Genomic DNA, 27,502 nt, shown 5'->3' with positions numbered 1-27,502 from the left:
CCTGCCTGCCTCCTCGGCTCCGGGCCCCCTGCATTCAATGCGGCAGTCGCAAATCGCCTCTCTTCTGGCCTTCCCTCCCTGTGTCCCACCCTCGCGGAAACCGGAAGTTACATCAGATGAGGGCGGGACACAGGGAGAGAAGGCCAGAAGAGACGTGATCTGCGACTGCCGCTTTGAATGAAGGGGGCCCGGAACCGTGGAAGCAGGCAGGTGAGACCGCGGACTGCAGCGGCGGGGGGGGGGGGTGGCAGCAGTGGGGGGAGCAACGGGGGCAGTAGCGGCGGTGACATTAAAATTAAAATGAAAACCATAAAAACATGTAATATCACAAATCATTATAAAAGATAAAGATAGATAAGGATGCAGCATTTGAAGTAGTCCAGAATAAGAATAGCAATAAAAACTAAAATACATAATATGAGCAAAAACCGTATAAATATGGCAATGGTAATACTATTTCAAACTCCCAGAGCCACATACAGGAATATGTATATTAAGACATATGATTTAAAATATATAAATAATGTAAATAAATGATAATGTGGAAATGTCAATTCAACCTCTAAAGCCAAATAAGAATTGTATGTGTTATAAATTAACTAGTAGAAAAGGCCCGTTTCAGGCAGAAATGAAATCGGCGCTAGCAAGGTCCCCCCTCCCCCAGTTCCAGACCCCTCCATCACTCCCCCCCCAGTTCCAGACCCCTCTGTCACTCCCCCCCCCCCCCAAGTTCCAGACCCCCTCTTGGAGTTCCAGACCCCTCCCTCCTGCTCCGAGTTCCAGACCCCACCTCCCTGCCTTCCTCCCTCTGATTTCCGCCCCCCCCCCTTGGAGTTCCTGACCCGCCGTGTCACGACTCTCTGGAGCCCCCCTTCCCGCCACCAAACCTCCCCAGCCGCCGTCACGTACCTGTGCTGGCGGGGGACCCCAACCCCGCCAGCCCGTCTTCCCAAATACTTTAAAAAAGGAAGCGGGGCACCGCAGGCAGCCATCAGCTGTCAGCTGTGCATCCGCTCCTCTTCTCACCTTTGATGTCACTGCCCCTGGAGAAGAACCCCAGAGGAGCGCACTGCGCAGCGACGTCAGAGGTGAGAGGAGGAGCGGATGCACAGCTGACAGCCGATGGCTGCCTGCGGTGCCCCGCTTCCTTTTTAAAAGCATTTTTGCAGGTTATTTTTTTTTATATTGGACAGAGGGGGGGTACCGGCGCTGAGCTGATGTAGGACAGAGGGGGGGTTAGCAACGGCAACCTGTTTGAGGAGGAGGGTGGAGCAGTGGCTGTGGCGAGTGTGGGGGGGAAGGGTGGAGCAGTGGGTGTTGCGACCTCGGGGGGGTGGGTGGAGGGGGGTGCAGTGGCAACATGTGGGGGGGTGGAGGGTGGTAGTGGTGGTAACTTAGGGGGCTTGAAGGGGTGAGGGGCTTTGACTTTGGGGGCGGTGTGAGCTGATGTAGGACAGAGGGGGGCTGGCTCTTAGTGGTGTAGATCGATGTATGCCATGCCCTCGCGTCAAACGTGATGACGTCGAGGGCGGAGTGATGCGATTGGTTGAGTGCCATTGCTCCGCCCTTGATGTCATCATGTTTGATGCGAGGGCGGGGCAAACACTCATGGGCAAATTTCGATCTACACCACCATAAATTTAGAATGTTGGGACTTGTGGAAGCTTCATTAGAATGTTGGGGTTGTGAATTATGTCTGGATGGGACGTGGCTGAGTGCGGGTCTATGAGTGAGAGTGAGTGTGAGTGAGTGAGTGGTGCTGACAGCCTAGCCTACCAACAGTACAGGGCTTCAGTGTTTCCCTGCCACACAGTGAGCTTCAGAACGTTGGAGGTGAGAATTATTTATATAGATATGTGATGAAAAATGATAAAAACAAAAAAACAAAAAGAAAAAACAAAAACAAAATGAACCTAAAAATGATTCGAGAACATGATTGAATAATAACACCTACTGCATAAGTAAATACATATAAAGGTTGTACAAATGTGACATACCTTCAAACTGATTGACATATATAGATGTTCCTCCCAAATTTTAATTTTAATGTCACCGTTACACGTCATACATAGAATATTGTATGGAACAATTTTTAGATGTGTTTTTATATTATATATGTTATTATATGTTATATTTTGTTTTGTTTTAGACCCCTGAGGAAGGCCTTTTCGGCTGAAACACGGACCGTGTAGGGTCCCAATAAAACTTCTTTTGGTGCTCTTACCATCTGTGGTTTCAGTCTGGTCTTTTGGGGTTTCTTCCGCTTTTCTTGTTGTTTTGTGTGTTTTTGCGGGAGATTTGGACTCTCTTTTTGTTGTTCATGGGCAGGGAATAGGCATGGACATCATTGCAATTGGCGCAAAAAACATACTACTCGCTAACGGCCAATTGTGCTGTTAATGTGAGATTAGTGTTTCCTCAATAGGAGACGCCAACCCCTGGATTCTGTACAGGGTGTCGACGTTTTGGCACCCACATTTGCGTATTAACTAATTAGTCTATTAGGTGCTAACAATCAGTTATTAGAGTTAATAAGCACTTACTCCGGATTCTATATATATGGCGCCTGAAAATCCACACAGAAACCGAAGCGAATTCTATAATAATGTGTATAACTTAATTGGTTAACTAGTTAATCAGCGCTGTTAATTGGATATTAACAAGCAATTATCAGGACTAATTGGTATTAATTGAGAATTATGTGCACAACTCGCTAAGTGTATTATAACATGGTGTGCTTAAATTCTAAGTTGCAGATTTGAAAAGGGAGCGTGGGCATGGGTGGGGCATGAGTGTTTCTAAAATCTATGTGCATTATTATAGAATGTTAGAACATTAGAACAGCCATACTGGGGCAGAGCAATGTAGTCTAATATCCTGCTTCCAACAGTGGCCAATCCAGGTAACAAGTACCTGGCAGAAACCCAATTTGTAGCAACATTCCATCCTACCAATCCCAGGGTAACCAGTGGCTTCCCCGTGTCTATCTTAACAGCAGACTATGGACTTTTCCTCCAGGAACCTGTCCAAACCCTTTTTTAAAACCCAGATACGCTAACCGCTGCAACCACATCCTCTGGCAACGAGTTCCAGAGCTTAACCATTCGTTGAGTGAAAAAATATTTCCTCCTATTCATTTTAAAAGTATTACCATGTAACTTCAAGAGGAAAAAGCTTTATACAATTACTCCCACATGCAAAAATTATCTCCCAGGGCCATGCTGGCTGCACATCAGATCCAAAGTACTTTCTATTGCACTAGTGGGTTCACTGATATCTTCCTATTTTTCTCTTATCTATCTTCTTTTCTCATTCTCCTTTTACTCTGAAGCATTCCACTTCCTGTGTTCAAATAACTGAAAATTTTCAAGAACAATGTGAAGATCTTTCAATAACTTATCTGTACTTTGAATGAATGAAAAAGTGAAGCTGCTTTAAGAATTTAGGGGTCCTTTTAGTAAGATGCAATAAAATCAGGGCTTAATCCATTCTAAAGTGGGATTTTTCCGTGCACTGAGCACAGATTTAACATAGTACTTTGCAGGGCACTTCCTTTTTTTTTCTGGTTGTTGCAGGTTGTGCCTTAATGTTCTTATTAGCTCGTAGAACCTGCAAAAATGTAACGTAAAAACACGTACCAGCGCCCATTTAGGCGATGCTAAGTGCTCCCATGTTAATCCTGTGTTATCCGGTTAGCATGTCCTAATACTAACACGGTAGCTAAATAACATGGGAATACCCACTCTCCACCCATGAAATGACCCTTCCAAAAAATAATTTCTAAAAACCAGTAAACCATGCGTTAGTGCATGCAAACAGGCAAATAACTCAAAATGCTTTAACACATTTCTGTGGTAGCCTGTTAGCATGTGATAACTGCATTTAAGGGCTTCGAACCTTTTAATAAAAGAGCCCCTTAAATAGGTATCTGTGTAACCTTTAGAGGCCAACCGAATTTTGGTTTCGGTTTTGGATTCGGCAACGAAACCAACTCGAAATCCGGATTTGGGCTGAAAATGCCAGTTGCTCCTGTTTATTCTGGTTCCAATCCCAAAATTATAAGACTGGGGATCGTTCATGCCCCAAAAAGGCCTCTAAGCCACCAGGAGCGGCCCGAGGGGTTGGTGCCACTAGACCACCAGGGCATTTAAAAGTAGGCCTGGGGAGGGCCTTCGTGTAGTAGGAGAGCAGAGAGGCTATGGTGGGGAGGGGTGGCGGCAGCTGGCCCAGGAGGACCCGATCCTGCCCAGGGGGGGAGGGGAGCAAATTTCGACTGCTGATTCAGTTTCGGTCGAACCGAGAACCCTGGTTTTGGTCTCCCTCTAGTAACATTTATTACCAGCTCCTCCATATGAACTTAGAATTTAATCACAAGAAAACCGTGATGCTATGGGGTTGGGAAATTCCAGATGCTTTAAACTTGTCCTAAAATGTAACATTGATCCTTAGTAAAGGGATCAAAATATTAGAAGCATAGGTGGATTCACATCTAAGCGTGCAAAGGCAGATCAGCTCTGCTTTAGATCATGTTTCTCCAGATATGGAATATTAGTCATTGTGTCCACATTTGGGTGAAAAGGAACTTTGTATAGTAACTCATGCAGCAGTTAACAATGTGGCTAGATTACTTTATTGAGGGCTGCCAAAAAATCTACTTCAAAGGCTTTTAACTTTGCAAAATACAGCTGCAAATATTATCTCTGGAATTAAGTTCTCTGACCATATTACATCTGTAATCCATCCTGTATACTGGCTGCCATTAAGCAGCAAATTGAATATATGATATTGTATTTAGTCCATGTATCTTTATTGATATTTATAAGAAAAAAGTTGTAACAGAACAAGGGTACAACAGTACAGTCGCATTAAAAGAATTAAATGAGACAAAGCAGTACAGAGATACATTTTTCAGATAATCGCCAAATATAGAAGTGATGTAGAGTATCATCTGTCAAATACAGTATTAAAATATAATTTGAAACAGGAAGCAAACCCAAAAGGGATTCCATCAATATCTATGCAATCAAGAGCCCACTTGTGCAAAGGGCCCATCCTTTAGAACAGGGGTGAGCAACCTCAGTCCTTAAGGGCCGCAATCCAGTTTTCAGGATTGCCCTAATAAATATGGATCAGATCTATCTGCATACAATGGAGGCAGTGCATGCAAATAGATCTCATGCATATTCATTGTGGAAATCCTGAAAACCTGACTGGGGTGGGGCCCTCGAGGACCGAGGTTGCCCAGCATTGATCTAGAACTTGCTGCTTTTTGAATTCTGGAAAGAGCATAAGGCCTTGCTGTTTGATACCATAGTTTGATTCAGTTATGCTTAATGTTATATTTTTTATTGTATCTATAATTGCTGTTAAATGTATTTGTTCTGTTCTAAATTTTAAATATCATGTTGAACTATTTCATAGTCTTTACAGGAAAGGCAGTATATACATTTGGGGCTAGATTCAATAAATGACACCCAAAGTGAGGCGCTGGGATGATCCATGCTAAGCTAGTATTCTGTAAAGAGTATTCTGTCACAGGGGCGTAGCCAGACTTCGGCGAGAGGGGGTCCAGAGCCCGAGGTGAGGGGGCACATTTTAGCCCCCCCCCCCGGCGCCGCCGACCCCCCCGCCATTGCCGACTTTGCCCCTCCCCCCGCCACCAACCATCTCAACCCCCCCTCCAGCCACCAACCCGCCATCGCCTACCTTTGCTGGTGGGAGACCCCAACCCCCGCCAGCCAAGGTCCTCTTGTTCTCGCAAAAGGCTTCCTTCTGTTTCTGACATCCTGCATGCTGTACGTGCAGGACATCAGACTCACAGAACAAAGCCTTGTAGATCTACAAGGCTTTGTTCTGTGAGTCTGACGTCCTGCACGTTGTACGTGCAGGATGTCAGAAACAGAAGGAAGCCTTTTGCGAGAAGAAGAGGACCTCGGCTGGCGGGGGTTGGGGTCCCCCGCCAGCAAAGGCAGGCAACGGCGACGGCGGGTTGGTAGTGGGTCGTCATCAGGGGGGTCCAGGGCCAAATCCACGGGGGCCCAGGACCCCCCTGGCCCCACGTAGCTACACCACTGCTCTGTGAAGAGCGTCCTTGATAGCATACTAGCTTAGCATGTATTTCAAGCCTAACTTTGGGCATGAGCATTTACACCTGCCAAAGGTGTAAATGGCAGTTAGATGGGCAAATCCAGGTATTCTATAATATCACATCTAATTTCTGGGAACACCCCTGAGCCACACAAGCCCAACTTTGGCCACACGCCCTTTGGAGTTGCGTGCTATGAAATTTAAGTGTGCATGTTATACAATAGGGCATTGGGCAGATGCGTGTATAACTCCTAATTGCTGTCAATTAAATGCTTGTTAATTCCAATAATTGATTGCAAGTACCTAATTGACTTATTAGTTTACATGAGGATCTGGGATCCACACCAAAATCTGGGCGATCTGGAGGTTTATGTGTAAAATAAACAGCAAACCCAGATGTTCATACTGTGGTAATGCTTATGGTTCCAGTGTATGACTTGCTGGATCCTTTCTGTTATATTACTTTTTTTTATTTTGCTGTGTCTTATTGGTGTTAATGAATTGTTGTTTGTGTTATATTGTAAAGCACTTTCAATAAGCAATCATGAAGACATGACATAAAGGAATTAGAGATAAAGTGCAATCAAAATGCACTGGTGACATTAGGAAATTCAGTTGCATCAACGAGGTCTTTTTGTACCTCTCTCTTCACACATCCAGCACATGGATACTCAGTATAAATGGACACATAAACAAGTATGAATCCAGAAAGGCGTTGACATGTCTGGAGACAGAGGACTGAGTGAAGCCAGTCATGTCCCTTGCTATCATCTGAAAGAAGTCAGATGATCTGTGAGAAGGGTCTACAAGGGAAGGCAGTTTCTCACAGAAGTGAGCAATGAGAGCTCAGGTCATCTTCGGGCACTTCCTCTAAATCTGCCTTGGGAGAAAATATTCTGCTGCTGAAGTCTTGGCCTGTCTTGCAATGTCCATGACAGAGTAGGCGCATTCTGAGTGCCACAGAATATATATAGAGAGAAAGAGAGGGAGGGAGAGAGAGAGAGGAACCCTTCTCTACATCTCAGGCCAAGTGCAGAAGAAAGCAGCACTCTCTCTGCACCCCTTTCATATAGGCTGCTTTTAATTGTGAGAAATGAGTATAACATAAGAACATAAGAAAAACAGCACAATCAGCAGAGACAATGATCTGCACGAAGACAATGCTCAAACAGACCACAGCAGACCCAAATATTGAAGCAACACAATATTTATTAACACAAATTCCTGACGTGGCCATGTTTCGCCTTCCTAGAAGCTGCATCAGGGGCTAAATTATTAGGGTCCCAAAGGGCACATACACCTAATAGTAGGTAATATAATTAAAGTAAACAGCAGCAACATCTCAAAGCCAATGACGACAAGTGCACTGACAAACAAAACTCAGGGCTGCTGAGAGACAGAGCTGGGCCCGGGAGAAGGACCACTGCCACCACCCAGGCCCCCTCACTCAGGATGCAGTCACAGTTGCCCTCCATCCCTCGCTCGATCATTCGGGCTGCCCCTGCATGTGCATATCCAAACTTCAAAGATTGGGGCAGGGCAGAGCCAAAAGTGGAGGGGGGGGGAGACACATTTTGCCTCACCTCCCTGCCCCACACCACAGCTCCACATGCCTTAGCTGGTGGGAGTCCCCAAACCCCGCCAGCAGAAGCCTTCCTCCAGGCTGTTCTCCGCTGCATTGCCTGCCCTGCTCAGTGCTTCCCCTCACATCGCGCATCCTCAATTTCATCAAAACCGAGCATCCGCGACATGAGGGGAAGCACTGAGTAAGGCAGGCAATGTGGCAGAGAACAGCGCTGGAGGAAAGCTTCTGCTGGCAGGGCTTTGGGACCCCTGTCAGCCAAACAAGGGGCCCCAAATTCAATTTGGAATCCTGTCTGCTCCTCTCCAACATCTAAGGGGGGCCTAGCGCTTGTCTTTCTCCTGCTCCTGTCAGGACCTGGGTGATTGTGTTAACGTGATCACCTGGGTCCAATCAGGTGCACAAGACAGACAGACCCTGGCGCTGGGCCCCCCCTTGGAGGCCAGGCCCAGGAGAATCTTGTCCCCTTGCCCCCACTTCTCGGTGTCCCTGATAAAACTCGTTCTCATGCTGGCTTTGAGGTTTTGCTGCTGTTTGCTTTAAATATCACCTACTATTAGTTATATGTGCCCTTTGGGACCCTAATAGTACAGCTCCTGACACAAATTCTAGGAAGGTGAAACGTGGCCATGTCGGACATTTGTGCTAATAAATATTGTGTTGCTTCAACATTTTGGTCTGTTTGAGCATAAGAATAGCTATACTGGGTCAGACCAATGGTCCATCTAGCTCAGTATCCTGCTTCCAGCAGTGGCCAATTCAGGTCACAATACCTAACAGAACCCAAATAGTAGCAAAATTTATGCTACTGATCCCGGGGAAAAGCCGTGGCTTTTCCCATGTCTATCTCAATAGCAGACTACGGACTTTTCCCACAGGAACTTCTCCAAACCTTTTTTAAACCTAGATACACTAACCGCTGATATCACATTCTCTAGCAACGAGTTCCACAGCTTAACTATTCGTTGAGTGAAAAAAATATTTCCTCCTATTCATTTCAAAAGTTGTACTTTGTATCTTCCTTGAGTGTCCCCTAGTCTTGGTACTTTTTGAGAGAAAAAAAATCAATTTATGTTTACCCATTCCACACCACTAACTATTTTATAGATTTCTATCATATCCCCGCTCAGCCATCTCTTTCCAAGTTCAAGAGTCCTACCTCTTAAGCCTTTCCTCATATGAGAGGAGTTCCATCCCCTTAATCATTTTGGTCTCCCTTCTTTGAACCTTTTTGAATTCTGTTTTAAGATACGGCAACTATAACTGCACTTAATACTCAGTGGCACCATGGAGAGATACAGAGGCATTATAATACTACAACTACTACTAATCATTTCTATAACTCTACTAGACATATGCAGCTTTACACATTATATGCAGGTACTTTCTCTGTCCCTAGAGGGCTGACAATCTAAGTTTTTGTACCTGGGGTAATGGAGGGTTAATATTCTTTGTCTTATTTTCTATCCCTTTCCTAATAATTCCTAGCATCATTTGCATTTACAAAGTAGTAAATCTAAAACGAATTGGAGAACATTTTTCTTCACTCAATGTGTAATTAAACTCTGGAATTCGTTGCCAGAGAATGTGGTAAAGGTGGTTAGCTTAGCTGGGTTTAAAAAAGGTTTGGACAGCTTCCTAAAGGAAAAGTCCATAGACCATTATTAAAATGGACTTGGGGAAAATCTTCTGCTTATTTTTGGGATGAGCAGCATAAAATGTTTTGTACTTTTTTGGGATCTTGCCAGGTATTTGTGACCTGGATTGGCCACTGTTTGAAACACAATGCTGGGCTTGATGGACCTTTAGTCTGTTCCAGTATGGCAATATGTATGTACTTATGTATTTTATAGACCTCTATCATATCTCCCCTCAGCCGTCTCTTCTGCAAGCTGGAGCCCTAGTCACTTCAGCCTTTCCTCATAGGGAAGTTGTCCTAATCCCTTTATCATTTTCGTTGCCCTTCTCTGTACCTTTTCTAATTCTACTAATTCATCTTTTTTGAGATGCGGTGACCAGAATTGAACACAATATTCGAGGTGCGGTCGCACCATGAACCAATACAAAGGCATTATAACGTCCTCTCTTTTTTTTGCATTCCTTTCCTAAAAATGCCTAACATTCTATGTGCTTTCTTAGCCACCGTAGCACACTGAGTAGAGTATTTCAACGTATCATCAATAATGACGCCAAGATCCCTTTCTTGGTTGGTGACCCCTAACGTGGAACCTTGCATTACGTAGCTATAGTTCGAGGAGATTGAAGAGAAGATGGCATAGGTCAAAGGAGGATGAGGATAGGATAAGGTTGGAGTCACTTCAGACTTATTATGCAGATCAGGTAAGGGCTGCAAAAATTAACTATGTTAATTCCCTGGTGGTGCAGGCACCTATTTGAGGAAGAAAAATTTATCAGGTATAAAGGGAGATGCAGACAAGTTGGAGAGTGATATCCAACCAGTCTAAACCTGAGGTTTTCAGCATAAAATAAGTATTTTGCGGGATAGCTTAAAGGCCGAGGGGTTGGGGCATTGAGAGGGAAGAATGGGCTAGAAAGGGTGGGAGTTGTGGATGAGTGGAATGAGTTTCCTGCTTGGGAGAGTTTGTATGGGAGGGCTTAGAGGATGTGCAGGTTTAGACCTCGAGCAATTAGCTTGGATTAGAAATCATCATCATGGGCTGATGAATACGATATATACTATAATCTCTAGAAGTTTGGAAGAAGGGGTGGTGCCAGTGGAATGGAAGGTGGCCCTGGTGAGGCCTGTGTTAAAGGACATATGGAAAGATATCAAAGTGGTGGATAATTACATACCCATTTCTAACTTGTGTACCTGTGCTAAATGCGCTCATATGGGGAGGTGTTGGGGGCCAGAGATTCCCCGGACCTCCAGCCCCCCCATGTTGTTGTCCCTGGGGGTATGTGGGGGCTTGGGGAGCACTAGACCACCAGGGCCTTTGTTTTTGAGGGGATCCTTGGGTCCACTGGACCCCCAAAACTGACGGTGGCAGCCCAGGCTGACAGTGACTGCCCGGGCTGCCTGACTTTGGATGGGGGGTGGAGGGATGGAACAGAAGGAGCCTTAACACTAACACCAGCTCTGATCATAGGGGCAGAATACCGCAGAGCTCATTTAAATCTAATTTAAATGAGTTCTGCAATATTGCTTGGCGAGGGCACTGTTTACCATGCCAGACCCCTCTGATCATAGGTGAGAAGGTAAATGCGGGCGTTAGTCTGGCGCTAGTGGCCTCTAGCAACCACATTTACCTTTGATCATCAGGGCACTGCCAGAGAGATGCAGCTGCAAGTTTAGTACTAACAACCCGATCTAATAGCTACCGTTACTAGTGACCCTTCTAGATCCCCTTCTGAACAGAAAATTGACTACAAAGTGTCATGAACAGAAGACAAGACAATGTAAAATATCTTAACAAAATGTATTACCAGTAAGAACTCTTTCTGCATTCTTTTATAAAATAGCATCATCCTATGGATACTGCTTACCGATTCTTCACCCCGATCTCCTTTTGCACCTATATAGGTAACCCTGAACTGTCGAACACTGGCATCAGAGATTTGCCATTTGACCTGTAGACTAGATGTCATTTCATCATCTATCACAAGATTTCTTAATCCCGTTCGAACAACTATGAACAAAGAAGACGAAATATGTTAGCCATTGTTGTGACGTCATATGCAAATAGTTACATCATTTGTATAAACCATCCCTTAAGAACAATGCTTTCTTTTCTTTTCTTTTCTTTTTCTTTACCTGTCGTTATAGGTCTTCTGGTTGTAGTAACTGTAACAGTGGTGGTGATGGCAGCTCTAGTTGTCCTTAGCACTGTAAAAAAAAAAAAATGCATCATTAAAATGATAGGAAGCAAACTAGTCAGAAACCTTCTACACATACTCATTCTTTTCATCCATTGATTCAACAGTATCTATATCTTAGAGCTGCATATTAAACCAAGAATTCTCTATGCTCTTCTTATGAAAATCAATCAGTCAATATTCAAACAAAGTTATATATTCACCGGTGGTTGGTGAGCATTTAATTTTGAAAAAATTATGCAGATCCTATTGGGCTGAAAATTTGTCTGTAGAAAAACGAGGCAGTGAGAGGATAGCATGAGACTGGGCTTAAGAATTACCTATTTATTGATTTAGCCAATATTCAGCAGACTTTCCCAAGCAGGAGAAATTCCAACCCACTCACTGGATCCATACCCAGATTTTCAGCAGCATTATCTAGAGAGAGCTGGGCCACCTACATTTCTAGGGGTCCAAGAGGGTGAGAAGGGCAGGGCCACATATGGGAGGGATTGTAGTATATGTACTCTTCTGTTCCCTAGTGAGAGTAGAGAGGGCTGGAATTTACAGTGAAGTTTTTAGAAATTGATTTTTAATGGCACAAAGATATAATCTGAAATTCAGATATTGATTTATTTGGTATTATGTATATAATAAGTGTACTATATTGATTTGATACTATATTATGTATTCATCCCCTAATTCTATAAAAGTCACCAAAAATGGCATGCACAAATTTGGGCATGTGCCAAATTTGTGTGTGCGCAATTTAATAGAATGACGAGCTAATTAGTGCCAATAATTGGCTTTTTAACAAGCAATTATTGTCACTACTTAGATTTAATTAGCATTTATGTGTGATCTGAAAAAAGGGGCATAGAAATAATAGGGCCATAGGTGTACCAGGGTATTCCTAAAATTAATACACATTGTTATAGAATAACAGGGATACAAAACTAATTTAGGCAGGTACATTTGTACCTCATTTCAGTTGGTGCAAATGGCTGCGCCTAAAGTTAGGTGTGATTCCTGGGCGTAAGCACACCTAACTTTAAGCGTGGCTTATAGGATACTGCTTTTTTTTCGGTGACAATTTATTTGGCACCATATATGTAATCTAGCCCTCGATGTGTTTTTCAAATGGTATTGTTATGTAGTCAGTGATTTATTGATAGTACTTACTGAAGTTTTGCTTACCCCATCTATTGTAATACAAGGTGATACCGGATTACCAGAAGAATCGTAGGTTCCCAAACTGATATTACATTATATTAAATCCAACCTGTTAGAGATAAGGTTTCAAATGCTGCTTTTCTCTCACTGACCTTGGGCAACTCACTTATCCTTCATTGCTTCAGATACAACTGAATTGCAGCTTGCCTTGAGCCCTGATCTGGAACAGGTAATTAAATGTGGAATGCACTACCAAAGAGTGTGAAAATGATCCATGACCATCTAAACTTCAGGCGATCATTAACGACCTATCTGTTTTGCAAGGTCTACCCTACTGACCCAACTTAAATGCCTCAACTCTGCAATGCATCAAAACCTTACATCGTATTGGACATTATATATTCCTTATATCCTTGACCCTTATTGTACTTGAATACCCTTACCTGACCCTTATTTTATACTGTATTTGTTTAACATCTACTGGACCTGTCGATCGCCTTTATGGTATTATGTAAGCCACATTGAGCTTGCTAATGGGTGGGAAAATGTGGGATACAAATGTTACAAATAAATAAATAAATCTAAAATCCTGAATCAATGCAAAGTATGTCTCGTTTCTAAAAGTGGTTAAACTATTTAAAATGGAGCCGCTATTTTTTGTACCTTTAACTATTCTCTGCTAGAATCAAAAGATTAGGCTACTTTACTATTGAATTTGTTATAAAACATGTGAGTGTGTGGGATACCACCGTAACTTCTGGAATGCAACACATTCTTCCTCTCAATTTATTATTAAGATTCTCTTTAAGAGCTTGATAACATCTCTACTCTCATCTTTTCCAATGGTCCCCACAGAAAGCTTGCTAAATGCAACCCTCAAAGACATTTCACTCATTGCCAACAATTTTTCAGTCCTTAAACTTCACATCACTGACTTTGCAAAGTTAAACTAGCTGCATGAAGTAAAACAGAGCACAGCAGTTAACCGCATCCTAGCTAAAAATGATTTATTTTTATCTGTTTATTAAAGTTAACTGAAAGTTAATTTAAATATTTTAAAAAAGTAATTACATTTGAAAACGTTTAACTGCTATCTGTTTCATCTAGGTAATTATTCTAGCAGACTCATCTTTAATTTACTTCAACTGGGTATACTTAAGAACCTCCCTAAGACAGTTGCATCTGTGTCCAATGAAGAGTTAGCCTGTGTATTTGCTTTATGTGTAGGGTTACCCCCTGCTTCCATTTTCTCAAGATAAGCAGATAAAGTGCTAGTTTTACCCACCAGGCATGCATGAACTTGTAAGTATGATTCCTCTAATGAAGGCAGTACAACAAGCCCATGCATGGCATGCATCAAACCAAAGACTGGATTGAATTGCCCTGTCAAAACACTCCCAGTCTAGGAAGTTATCGTTCTCCACAGTACATACAAGATCTGCTTATTATAATGGGAAGTGCAGTTCAAAAGACTACATACAGGTATAGCATAGGACATATACCATTCTGAACTACATTTCCCAAGCTGGCTGTCCATGGTAAAATTCTGGTGTGTGCTGCTGTACCAGTTCACTCAAAAAGCTCACAGTGCTGACACTCTCTTGGGCTCGAGCTCCTGTAAACAGTGAGTGCAGAGCATATACAAAAACATGGACTGATGAGACAAAGTCAGCACGGATTTAGTGAAGGGAAGTCTTGCCTCACCAATCTAATGCATTTTTTTGAGGGGGTAAGCAAACATGTGGACAATGGGGAGCCGGTTGATATTGTATATCTGGATTTTCAGAAGGCGTTTGACAAAGTGCCGCACGAAAGACTCCTGAAGAAATTGCAGAGTCATGGAATCGGAGGTAGGGTATTATTATGGATTAAGAACTGGTTGAAAGATAGGAAGCAGAGAGTAGGATTGCGTGGCCAGTATTCTCAGTGGAGGAGGGTAGTTAGTGGGGTCCCGCAGGGGTCTGTGCTGGGTCCGTTGCTTTTTAATGTATTTATAAATGACCTAGAGATGGGAATAACTAGTGAGGTAATTAAATTCGCCGATGACACAAAATTATTCAGGGTCGTCAAGTCGCAGGAGGAATGTGAACGATTACAGGAGGACCTTGCGAGACTGGGAGAATGGGCGTGCAAGTGGCAGATGAAGTTCAATGTTGACAAGTGCAAAGTGATGCATGTGGGTAAGAGGAACCCGAATTATAGCTACGTCTTGCAAGGTTCCGCGTTAGGAGTTACGGATCAAGAAAGGGATCTGGGTGTCGTCGTCGATGATACGCTGAAACCTTCTGCTCAGTGTGCTGCTGCGGCTAGGAAAGCGAATAGAATGTTGGGTGTTATTAGGAAGGGTATGGAGTCCAGGTGTGCGGATGTTATAATGCCGTTGTATCGCTCCATGGTGCGACCGCACCTGGAGTATTGTGTTCAGTACTGGTCTCCGTATCTCAAAAAAGATATAGTAGAATTGGAAAAGGTACAGCGAAGGGCGACGAAAATGATAGTGGGGATGGGACGACTTTCCTATGAAGAGAGGCTGAGAAGGCTAGGGCTTTTCAGCTTGGAGAAGAGACGGCTGAGGGGAGATATGATAGAAGTGTATAAAATAATGAGTGGAATGGATCGGGTGGATGTGAAGCGACTGTTCACGCTATCCAAAAATACTAGGACTAGAGGGCATGAGTTGAAGCTACAGTGTGGTAAATTTAAAATGAATCGGAGAAAATTTTTCTTCACCCAACGTGTAATTAGACTCTGGAATTCGTTGCCGGAGAACGTGGTACGGGCGGTTAGCTTGACGGAGTTTAAAAAGGGGTTAGATAGATTCCTAAAGGACAAGTCCATAGACCGCTATTAAATGGACTTGGAAAAATTCCGCATTTTTAGGTATAACTTGTCTGGAATGTTTTTACGTTTGGGGAGCGTGCCAGGTGCCCTTGACCTGGATTGGCCACTGTCGGTGACAGGATGCTGGGCTAGATGGACCTTTGGTCTTTCCCAGTATGGCACTACTTATGTACTTATGTACTTATGTGTTACTGGAACTGAAGTCCAACTCCCAGTTCCAGTCTATTTCAAAAATTATTAAACAAAAATAAAAGAAACCTCTAGCTGATCCATGGAATTTCGGGTTTACTCCTGGCCCTCTTACATTAACCAGCTGAGTAACTCAGTGGTAGTGCACAGGGTCCCCTGTTTAATTCTTGGATCAGCTAGGTATGCTGCAGAGGCTGTGCTCATAGAGCCAGATTCAGTAAATGATGCTCAAAAATTGGCACCCGGTGCTGAGCGTTATCCTATAAAGGGCTCTCCGGGCAGAGTGCCCTTTATAGAATACCGCATAATGCTGATTCCCTCCCCCTAATTTTGGCACTAGCATTTACACCAGCTGAAGCCTGGTGTAAATGTTGGTGCCCAACTCATGGCATTTATGTGTGTAAATGGTGCTATTCTATAAAACGGCGTGCAAGTTTTTGGACACCCCTGGCCTGCCTATGTCCCACCCATGGCCGTGCCCATTTTAGGTCATGTGCACTATGGGATTTTAGGCATGTGCAAATCCAAATTAACCTTAATGATTGGGGAAAGGGAATGGGACTTGATATACTGCTTTTATATGGTTTTTGCAACTACAATCAAAGTGGTTTATCTGGAGCAATGGAGGGTTAAGTGACTTGCCCAGAGTCACAGGGAGCTGCAGTGGGAATTGATCCCAGCTCCCCACGATCAATGTCTGCTGCACTAACCACTAGGCTACTCCTCCACTCCATAGAGTTGATTGTTATCATCCAGTTATTGACTGTGACCGACTTATTAACTAATTAAGTAGCACACGCATCTCAGGATCGTGCCCAAACTTGTGTGCCCAACTTTGGGTGATCCTTATAGAATCCAGAGGATAGCACCTGGTAGGGAAGGTTGCAGAGACTTCCTGGTTCAATTTCTAGGGTTCATAGAGGACCATATTTGGAGGGGGGAGCAGCGGCATACTGAGGGCAAGGTGGTGGGGTGGTCTGCCCCGGTTGCATGCTGCAGGGGGGATGCAGGGAGCAGCCATGTAGGTGTCGACTCCGCTGGTTCCCTGCTCCCTCTGATGTTACTTCCTGTTCTGGGGTAGAGGGATGCAGGGAACCGGTGGAGCCGACAGCTGCGCAGCTGCTCCCAGCACCCCAGGAGGTAAGAGCAATGCACTTGGGGGTGGGGTGTTTCGAGCTAATGCGCCGGGGGGACGCTGCACCCGGGGGACGATGACACTGCACTTGGGGCAGGGTTGCACAGCGGTGATCCACCCCAGGTGGCAGCTGACCAAGGAACTCCACTGGGGGGCAGTTCTATAACTAGGGACCTCCATTTAGGCACTCCAAGGATATGTGTCAAGCTTCGATTATAGAATGCTAGCGTAATGTGGCATTTAACATGCCGAACATTTAAGTGCCCATACTTACACCAGTTAGAGAGCTGGAATCATGTGTGTGCCTAAATGCAGCAGGTAACCACATAACTTACAATATTCTGTAAGTTACATGCATAAGTGGGAGCCCTGTTTATGTCCTGTCCATGCTTAACCCCTGTATACACCCCCTTGAAAATAAATGCTATGAAAGTTAAGCAGGTATTTCCAGAATAGCGCTTAGGTAGAAATTTTGCAGTCATGCGTGTATATGGGCAATTCTATAAACTAGGTGCTAACATTTACACACCATTGCGTATGTAAATGATTTGAATACTAGCATATATGTTAGTGTGCTGCCTAAGCACTATTCTGTAAATAGCATAGCTGTAAATATGCATAGCTCATATTTGCAAAGGGTTGTACACATGGGTGAAGTATGGACAGGATATAGACGGGGCTCCCAGTTACACACATCCCAGCTGCATTTAGGTATATGCAATTACGGCAGCACTGAGGGGCCGATGCTCTAAAGTCCTCGTTAAAAACCATGTCCGTTTAGATCCATGGCAGAAGTTACCGATTTTGAAATAGCAAGCGATGCTCAAAGGAAATCGCATGCAAATGAGATTCATGTAAATTTAGCAAGCAGCTCAGTAGGGAACACACATCTAGCACATGCGCAGAACAGTCTCTCGGTAATTGTCCATGTTCTTCGCATGCCTAGGAATCCCGCTGCTGTACTCACTCCTTTCCCCTGCAGTACTTGCTGGCTCTACTTCCATATAGGGAAGGGAAGAGGGGAGACAGGCTGCACATGAGGAGAAGAGAGAGAGGGATAACAAGATAGATTTGAGAAGGAGGCAGAGAAATCAAAGAAAGCTGAATGTGAAAGATCAGTACCAAACAAACATAGGGCAGGAGGTGAGAAAAGAAATTGCAAATGGAAAGGAGACCCTGGAAACAGATTTAAGAGCACAATGGCTTGATTTGGAGGGGATTCCCGGACTCCCTGCAGCACACCTGGCAAGAAGCTACGGCACACTGGTTGAAAAGCGCTGTATTAGAGTTTAAAAAGCATGAAAAAAGAACAAAGAAATATAATTGAAACAAAAAAATCTTACATGTAGTTGCAAGGACTGCGACTGCATCACTTTCACTTTCATCATTGAAGACTGCAGACATTGAAACTTCGTACTCTGAATTATGCAACAGGCCATCAATAATATATGTGTTCACGTCGTTTTTAAGCAGCACCTAAATTGGCAAAATACAGAAATATAGTGTATACCTTTTCAAATTGCTGCTTTATTATTACGGTATTATCAATAAAGATATTGTACCACTTGGATTTTCAAGACCTTACAGTCATCCTCTGGCCTCTTCTCTAGCCACACCAAGACAACCTCTTTCCACATTGCTGAATTTTGCATCTTTGATAAAAGACATAGAGCAGGGGTGGCCATTTTTATGTGGCCTGCAAGACCATGTGAAATATACATAGAAAATGGCCTGCACAAATGTCATTAGCCAGAGTTTTGTCAGTGGAACTATTGAAGGATACAACAGTGAGACATGATTCGTCTGACAGTATTAGCACTTGTTTGAAAAGACAGAAGTGTGGAGGGGCATTTTCGATAACACATTTAAGTCCGATTTTGGACACTTTGTTAAAAACACCAAACAATCAAGTGGCAAACGTAGCCATTTTCGAAACTGAAAACATCTTTTTTGTACAAAAATCGCCTTTTTCTAGACATTTTGTGCTCAGTGCACTTTTCTTATGGGACCATTTTGAAAAAGCGCCCAAAAACCAGTCATTGGGATGTATGGGGGAGCCAGCATTTTTAGTAGACTAGCCACACAGACATCCCAGTAGAGCAGTGGGGCACCCTAGGGGGCACTGCGGTGGACTTCATAAAATGTTTCAGATACACATCTCACCATAAGTCCCTTATATTTTATGGTGAGCCTTCCAGGAACCGAGAAAAATCTACTGCACTTCACTGTACACCACTACAATGCCCCCATTCTGTCCATGGCCCTCCCATTTCCGCTTGTTATTCAGTAAAATTGCATGCATAATTGGGTGTGTACCCAAATTTGCACACGTACGTTTTAGCGACTTATAGAATTAGGGGGTTTATGCATGTTTGAACTTTTTAACATGCACAAATCAATTATACATACATTAATTTGCAGGTTTACACATGTACATGGAGTGGAGGAATGACCTAGAGGTTAGAATATTGGTCTTGTTATCCAGAGGTGGTGGGTTCAAATCCCACTGCTGTTCCTTGTGATCTAGAGTAAGTCTCTTAACCCTCTATTGCCTTAGGTACAAGCTTAGATTGTGAGCTCTCCTGGGACAGGAACCTACCTAGTGTACCTGAATGTAACTCACCTTGAGCTACTACTGAAAAAGCCAACCAATGGCCTTTTGTGCTTCTTTAGCACTTGAGCTCCAATATAAGCTAATTTGTTTTATACTCATTCTTATGAATAGTCCATTGGCTTTACAGAACCCCTGACAAAGGCTTGGGTGCTGAAACACAGCCCATGTTGGGTTCAGTTTGTCAGCTTTGGATCATTAAACTACTACTCTGATCATCTTGAAGATTGTGGTTGGCTTCTTCCACTCCTGTGTCTACTTGTCACTGTTTGTGGAAGAATTCTTTTTCCTGTTTGTGTTGTATTTTACTCACACCTTTTTCAGTAGTAGCTCAAGGTGAGCTACATTCAGGTACACTAACTACTACTCTGATCATCTTGAAGATTGGGGTGAGTAAAATACAATCGATTCTGAACTAAAATTGAGACACCTAACAGAAGCAAAATATATGCTAACAAATGAAAAACCCTAAGCATTCAAAAATGTGTGGGATAAACACAAAGGATAAATGTTACAACAAACAAAAGAAGATTGAAGAGAGAAGTTATAGCATCCAGTAAGCAGTTTTCTAAACACAATTCAGTTTCACACTGTTCAATCCAAACTTAAATCATATAGGGGTCCTTTTACTAAGCCTTACTGCTGAGTGTGCTTACGTGTCCAGCTGTAATTTTGGCATCAGTGCGTGCTTCCCATGTACAAAAAAAAAAATTAGGTTTTATTTGGTCATCCCCAGAGACTCTGTGGGGAATAACTTGGAAGACAAGTCTTTGACCCCATAGAAGTTGCTCTACTGCCGCAACTCGGAAGTGTTACGGCTGATGTGTAGGCAAGCTATCTGGTGCCGAAGAATGCTGCCAGGGATCTTGCTGTTGAGGGGGCTTCATTGACTGTCTCTTCCCCAATAGGAGAGAGAAACTGTGGAATGGGGATTAAGAGTACTTTGTTCTCTCCCTGAATCCAGATACCAACTGCAGCTGTGGATTTGCAGCGTTTGTTTCAAAAACCAGAGAAAGTCACATTTGGACACACTATTCAACTCAATTCAGGTAACTACTTCTCAGTTGACCACTAAGGGGCCCTTTTATGAAGAGGCAGTAAAGCTACCACCGGGTTTGCGGTTCTATATGTCAGACTTTACTTCTGACATACCGGTATAAATGGTTTTCAGGGTCAACTCTTTATATATTTCCTGTTTATCTAGAAATACCCAATCCAGGAGGAAGGAATTCTTGGGTTTAAAAACAAGAGTACTTGCCCCGGGTGAGATTTTTTTGTTAAAATTTCCTTGTCAATGTTTTTTGACAAGACAAAACAGCTCTTGAAATTTTTGCTGGCTAAAGAGACGTGTCTATTAGTAAGTAATCCTACTACTACTACTTATCATTTCTATAGCGCTACTAGACGTACGCAGCGCTGTACACTTGAACATGAAGAGACAGTCCCTGCTCGACAGAGCTTACAATCTAATTAGGACAGACAAACAGGACAAACAAGAGATAAGGGAATATTAAAGTGAGGATGATAAAATAAGGGTTCTGAACAAGTGAATAAGGGTTAGGAGTTAAAAGCAGCATCAAAAAGGTGGGCTTTTAGCTTAGATTTGAAGACAGTCAGAGATGGAGCTTGACGTACCAGCTCAGGAAGTCTATTCCGGGCATATGGTGCAGCAAGATAAAAGGAACGGAGTCTGGAGTTAGCAGTGGAAGAGTGTGCAGATCCCTTAAGTCTCCTATTTACTAAGCTGTGGAAAAAGGGGCCCTGAAGTAGCATTGGCATTTAGATTTGCCGTACACTGAGACCCCTTTTACCGCAGTGGGTAAAAAGCCAAAAAAAGGAAATGGCTGTGCAGTAAGTAAACACTTGCCACATGGTTATTTCTGGGGGGGGGGAGCCCTTACTGCCACCTATTTAGGTGGAGGTAAAGGCTCCTGCTCTAACCCGGCAGTAGAAAAACTTTTGGGGGCATGCCAGAAATTGCGCGTACTGGGTGTGGCACTACCGTTGCTCCCTCAGGCCGGCAGTAGTGCTGGATTGACGTGTGACAAAACGACGGTAGCTCTATTGACGCTTTGTAAAAGGGCCCCTTAGTTCCTTAACCAGCTGTTAACAGTTTCAACGTAATTCTGTTTGCACACTTGCTTCATTACTCATGATATAAATGGCACCCTCTGGTCTGTGAGCATTTCCTTGGATAATCTAACTTGCGAGACGAACTGTAACAGGATGCTTGTTACTGTGGCATGGCAGGGCTGTGACAAATATGTGTCTTCATATTTGTCACAGCCCTGCCGTGACTCCTGCCCATCTCACATCACTCTGGCAGTGCTCTGGTGGACAGCAACCCGCCTTCCTCCTGCAGCTGTACGCTGGCCTCCCAGAATGCGAACATACACTGCAGCCCGAAGTTTATAGGGTTTGCAATGGGAATACCTGAGGGTGCATCGGGAGTGACATCATGGACCTGGGCGCTTTTAAGGAAGGCCCAAGCCCTCTTGCAGTGCCTTTGCAATGAGGTCTCATGCCTTGCTGTGTCTTCCAAGTCTCCTCATGTGTGTTCCTGCCTTGATTCCAAGTTCCTGCCTTCCTCCGTCATGTCTTCAGCTACTGCCCTGTTCCAACTTAAGCCTTCTCTCCAATTTCCAGCCCAGCTGTGCCTTGTCTTCAAGTCCCAGTTCAGCCTTGTCTTGTCTTCAAGTACCAGTCCAGCCTTGTCTTGTCTACAAGTTCTGGTCCAGCTTTGCCTTGTCTTCTAGTTCCAGTCCAGCCTTGACCTCAAGTTCCAACTATGCTTGACCAAGTTCGAGCTGTGCCTTGCCTTGGCTCCTAGCTCCTGCCTTGCCACGTTCCAACCTTACCTTGCCTTGCCTTGACTCCATGTTCCAGGCTTGCCTTATCGTCAAGTTACAGTCCAGCCTAGTCTTCGAGTTCCAGTCTTGCCTTGTCTTCAAGCTCCAGTCCAACCTTGATTTCAAGTTCCAGCTGTCCCTCACCTTGACTTCAAATTCCTGTCTTGCCAAGTTCTAGCCATGCTTTACCTTGACTCCATCCTCCTGCCTTGCCATGTTCCAACATTGCCTTGCCTTGCCTCTGTGTTCCAGTCTTGTCTTGCCTTGTCTACATGTTCCAGTCTTGCCTTGCCTCATCTTCAAGTACCAGCCGAGCCTTGTCTTCAACTTTGAGTGCTGTTTCCTGGTTCCTCCCTGCCGTCTATTGCTTCAGACCAGGGGTGTAGCCAGACTTTGGTGGGAGGGGGGTCCAGCGCCCGAGGTGAGGGGGGCACATTTTAGCCCCCCCCCCCCGGCGCCGCCGACCCCCCCCCACCATTGCCGAGCCCCCCCATTGCCGACCCACCACCACTTTTGACAACCTCCCACCCTCTCGACCCCCCCCCCCCCAGCGAACCCTTCCCCGCCGTCGCCTACCTTCGGTTTTGCTGGCAGGGGACCCCAATCCCCGCCAGCCGACATCCTCTTCGTCCTGCAGTGAAAAAAGTCTTCATTCTTCTGTTGCATGCTGACGTCCTGCATGTTCAAATTCCAGCCAAACCTTGTCTTCAACTTCCAGACCTGCCGTGTTTCCTGCTCCAGCCCTGCCATGTCTCTTTATTCAGTCCTGCCTTATCTTGTCTTGCCTTGTCTAGATCCAGTTCTTGCCCTGTTTGCCATGCCTTGCCTTGTTTGGATCCAGTTCCAGCCTAGTTTTCCTTGTCCAATTCTACCACTATTTCCCTTGCTTTACCTTGCCTCATCTGGGTCCAGTTCTAGCCTTGTGTGCTTTGTCCAGTTCTTACCCTGTTGTCTCAGCCTTGTTTGCCTTGTCTTGCCTATCCTTGTCTGCTTTCTCTTGCCTAGACTTGTCAGCCTTGTCTGCCTAGCCTTCTCTGCCTTGTCCAGTTATTGCCCTGTCATTCCAGTCTTGTTTGCCTTGTCTTGCCTAGCCTTGTCAGCTTTGCCTTACCTAGCCTTGTCTGTGTTGCCTAGCCTTGTCTGCTTTGTCTTGCCTAGCCTTGTCTGCCGTCTTAATCTAATCCTGCCAGTCTTGTCTCCAGTTCAAGTTATGCCCGTCTTGCCTCCAGTTCAAGTCCTGCCTGCTTTGTCTTCTGCCAAGCCTTGCCTAGTACTTTGCCTAATGCTGTGCCTAGCTCGAGTGACTTGCCTGCCATAGTCGGTACCTGGCTACAGTCCAAGGGCTCACCTCCCATGAGTCTGTGACAATATTATGCAGTGTTAAATTTTGGGAGTACTAAGTAATATAATCAAGAATGACAAACATATATTTATTACCTCAGGTGTTTTTTTCTAGTGGCCCTACCAAACTATGGTCTCTCCCTGAAAGGGTGTGTCTATGACTGGTATTGATACCAGAGGAGTAGGTTGGACCCCAAAGGCCTACATACTTGGCACATGGCACAAGACTGACAACAGAACTGGTTCAGTATTTACTCATAGGTCATTTTCTCTCTCAAATGGCTCAACTGTAAAAGAAAGTAAGCTATTGTATTGTGTCTACTTGTCCTTTATGCTACTGTGATCTATGCATTGTAATATGCCACAACCTTTTTCAATATATACTTTTAATTTAATATAATACAAAGACATTATTTGTATTTTATTTGGCACTAAACTTGCAGTATAGTTTTTAATCTGCTGTATTTATATTTGGTAAGGTATAATATGAAAGTATCCAGATATTCCAATGGGGCCAGATTTCCCTTGTAGTTCAGATAGAGATTCTGATAACTTACCTCTTCTGGTTTTCCACCATTTAGAGGAACCCAATTTAGTCGGTACAGTGCTACGTCAAATGAGATGGGCTTCCAGGAAGCTCTGAAACTCTCTGTGGTTATATCACTAATCTCCAGATTCTTGGGGGATGGCACTTTCTCTATGAAAGAGTAAAATAGGCAAATATAGAGTAAGTCAGTAATCAGGCCCAAAATATATATATCTTTTTGAATATAGACCTCAATGCTTTTAAGCACAGAATTTTGTTTTATAAATATATATGTTTATCTTCTGCCCCTCTCAACTCTTTTCCAAAATCAATAATTCACCTTCTTAACTGTTCTGATCACACCTTTCTGGTGTCAAAATTCTTTTTTCTCTTTCCTCCACTACTAATTCTCCTCTATCTTGTTATAGGTAAAGCCCATTTTAAGATTCTGAAATTGGGAGTGTTTGGGATCATCATCCATAGGGAGAGGAAAAATGTAAACAGCGAGACTTTTCAGAAGACAGGTGAAGAAGGACAAGTGAATGCTAACAATGGACTGCATCATCAGATGGGATAAGGTAAAGGGAACATTATTGCAAGCACACACAAGCCTCACTGAAGGAAAGGAGATGACAAGCATCCTCAGTGGGAAGGAGAACAGAGTAGGTGAAGCATCGCCAGTGTGATCAGTGGGACAGTGAGGCGTAGGAGCCAACTTTTCAAAATTATTGGGGGTGCTAAGCCTAGTGGAAATAACCCCTCTCTGGACACATACAATGAATTTTCTCATTATTGGGGGTGCTCAAGCACCCACAGAGCCAGCTCCTATGCAGTGAGGAAGAGAAAAATATCTCACTGTGGATGATGAGGAAATATAGTTTTAGGTCAGGAAAGGAAAGAAAGAGCATTGACAATAGAAGGATGTGGGGACATCCTAAAATGTACAAAAATCCTAGCGAGAACACAGTTCGTGTTATTAGGCAGCAGGCAGAGCCATATTAAGAATTTAAACCTTATAACTGATGGAGAATCTTTTTTGTTAGCTCAATTAAAATTATGGGCATGGTACTGGATGAAAAGCTATCTTTGGAAGGTCAGATTAATTCTCTCATAAGAAGCTCATTTTATGTTATGAGAAGGTTAAAAGGCATTTGAAAATATTTAATGGAAGATATGTTTAAATTAATGGTTCAATCCTTTGTGCTTAGTAAGTTAGACTATTGCAATATTGTATATTTATGGATATCTAAGCAATTATTGAGAAGAATTCAGCCCATTCAAAATATGGCTGCATGTATGATTTTCTCCTTAAAAATGTTTTTAAGGATTACTCCTTTTTTTATTAAACTGCACTGGCTTCCTGTTGAGGTTAGGGTTTTATTTAAATTGGGATGTCCAGTATTCAAGATTGCAGAGTAGGAGATTAAAAGTTTGAGTTCTTGTATAGACTGTCAACTACAGTGTGCTTATTTTTTGGAGGCAGAGGGTCAAGAGTGAACTGATTTCCGAGAGAGTGAGTGTTTCCCAACACCCCCTCCCCCCCCCCCCCCCCCCCCCGATCACAATTCTTGAACTTTAACCTACTCCCTGCTCGTCATGAGAGTGGACTAGAACTAAGGGAAGAGTGGAGTGACTGTAAGTGGCTGTGGAAGTGTCCCTGTGAGCCCAGGTCAGGACTGAGTCTAACCTGGGAGTGTGGCTCGGGTACACAGACATCACACTTTCTACTTTGTTTCTCCTTTTTTTCTGGAATTCTCTTCTACTCTCTATTCATGCAGAGCAATAGTTTAAAACTTTAAAACTTTTACTAAAGACCGGGCTTTTTAGAAGGACTTTTCCTCCTGATTAAAGTTTGGTTGGTTATTTCACTCTGCCTCCCAGTTTATTATTTCCCAATCCCCTCCCGACCCCCTTCTCTTTTCTTTTCCAAAGATTAGTACATAAGTATTGCCATACTGGGAAAGACCAAAGGTCCATCAAGCCCAGCATCCTGTTTCCAACAGTGGCCAATCCAGGTCACAAACACCCAGCGAGATCCCAAAAATGTACAAAACATTTTATACTGCTTATCCCAGAAATAGTGGATTTTCCCCAAGTCCATTTAATAACGGTCTATGGATTTTTCCTTTAGGAAGCCGTCCAAACCTTTTTTAAACTTCGCTAAGCTAACCGCCTTTACCACATTCTCTGGCAACGAATTCCAGAGTTTAATTACACATTGAGTGAAGAAAAACTTTCTCTGATACGTTTTAAATTTACTACATTGTAGCTTCATCCTAGTATTTTTGGAAAGCATGAACAGACGCTTCACATCTACCCGTTCAACTCCACTCATTATTTTATAGACCTCTACCATATCTCCCCTCAGCCGCCTTTTCTCCAAGCTGAAGAGCCCTAGTCGCTTTAGCCTTTCCTCATAGGGAAGTCGTCCCATCCCCTTTATCATTTTCGTTGCCCTTCTCTGCACCTTTTCTAATTCCACTATATCTTTTTTTGGAATTGGATTGGAATTGGAATGATTGTTTTCATCTTTCCTGTCTAAATTTTGTAGTTCCTTTTTCTGACTTTGATGTATGTATTGCTTTTGTTTTGTAAACTGCTGTGAACTACCAGTGAGGTATAGCGGTATATCAAGCACTAATAAACCATAACCTGCCACAGGTATGCACATGTATGTAACGAGAGCTGTAAAACTGCCACCTAAACCATGTGTAAATGTAAATTGGCTTTTCACATTCGTTAATAGTGCCTAAGCCATCTAAAATGGTTTCCTTATAGTATCTTTTACTGCTGAGTTTAGTGCTATAAGGATAGAGGAGGGCATGTCCTAATTTAGTGATTTCACATCTTCCACATTCTTAAAACCTACATAGATCAAAGTTGTGTTGGAAAATTAGAAGCAACTTACCTGTAGTAAAACTGCCAGTAAGTGATTCTGATTGACCTTCATCATATATAGAAAAAATGGCCACAGTATATTCTGTAAGGGACGATAGGCCTTGCAGAAGGTATGTTGAAATTTGATCAACCTCCACCTGTGGAAAGAATAAATCAAATGAAACCTCTTTCTACTTCAGGAATGATTCTACTCTAATGTTTTATCCATAAATTCAAGCATTCACTAAAACAAGGGTTCTCAACCCAGTCTTTATGACACACCTAGCCATTCTGGGTCTTTTGGATACCAACAATGAATATGCATGTGATAGATTTGTATACAATGGAAGCACAGGATACAAATCTCTTATGCATATTCATTGTGAATATCCTGAAAATATGACTGTGGAACAATTGCACCCAAACATTCAATTTTAATTGAATTAACAAGGTAAATGAAAGAGCTCACTTACCA

The 27,502-nt window shown here is 43.4% G+C and overlaps 1 protein-coding gene across 2 annotated transcripts in view; it reads right to left on the bottom strand.

Moving 5' to 3' along the window:
• COL14A1 (collagen type XIV alpha 1 chain) overlaps positions 1-27,502 on the bottom strand; it is a 417,802-nt gene that overhangs the window by 229,378 nt on the left and 160,922 nt on the right. For both annotated transcript variants that reach the window (XM_030218565.1, XM_030218573.1), the window contains exons 15-19: positions 27,059-27,185; positions 24,182-24,321; positions 18,167-18,299; positions 11,445-11,516; positions 11,177-11,319 (exon numbers count right to left, since the gene is read on the bottom strand). In XM_030218565.1, coding sequence (XP_030074425.1) covers positions 11,177-11,319; positions 11,445-11,516; positions 18,167-18,299; positions 24,182-24,321; positions 27,059-27,185 — 615 coding nt within the window. The remainder of the gene's footprint in view (positions 1-11,176; positions 11,320-11,444; positions 11,517-18,166; positions 18,300-24,181; positions 24,322-27,058; positions 27,186-27,502) is intronic.

The sequence above is a fragment of the Microcaecilia unicolor genome, chromosome 1 (assembly GCF_901765095.1).
Source record: "Microcaecilia unicolor chromosome 1, aMicUni1.1, whole genome shotgun sequence".
Taxonomy (NCBI): Eukaryota; Metazoa; Chordata; class Amphibia; order Gymnophiona; family Siphonopidae; genus Microcaecilia; species Microcaecilia unicolor.
Note: the sequence above shows the minus strand (reverse complement) of the source record. Positions and strands in the feature narration are given on the sequence as shown.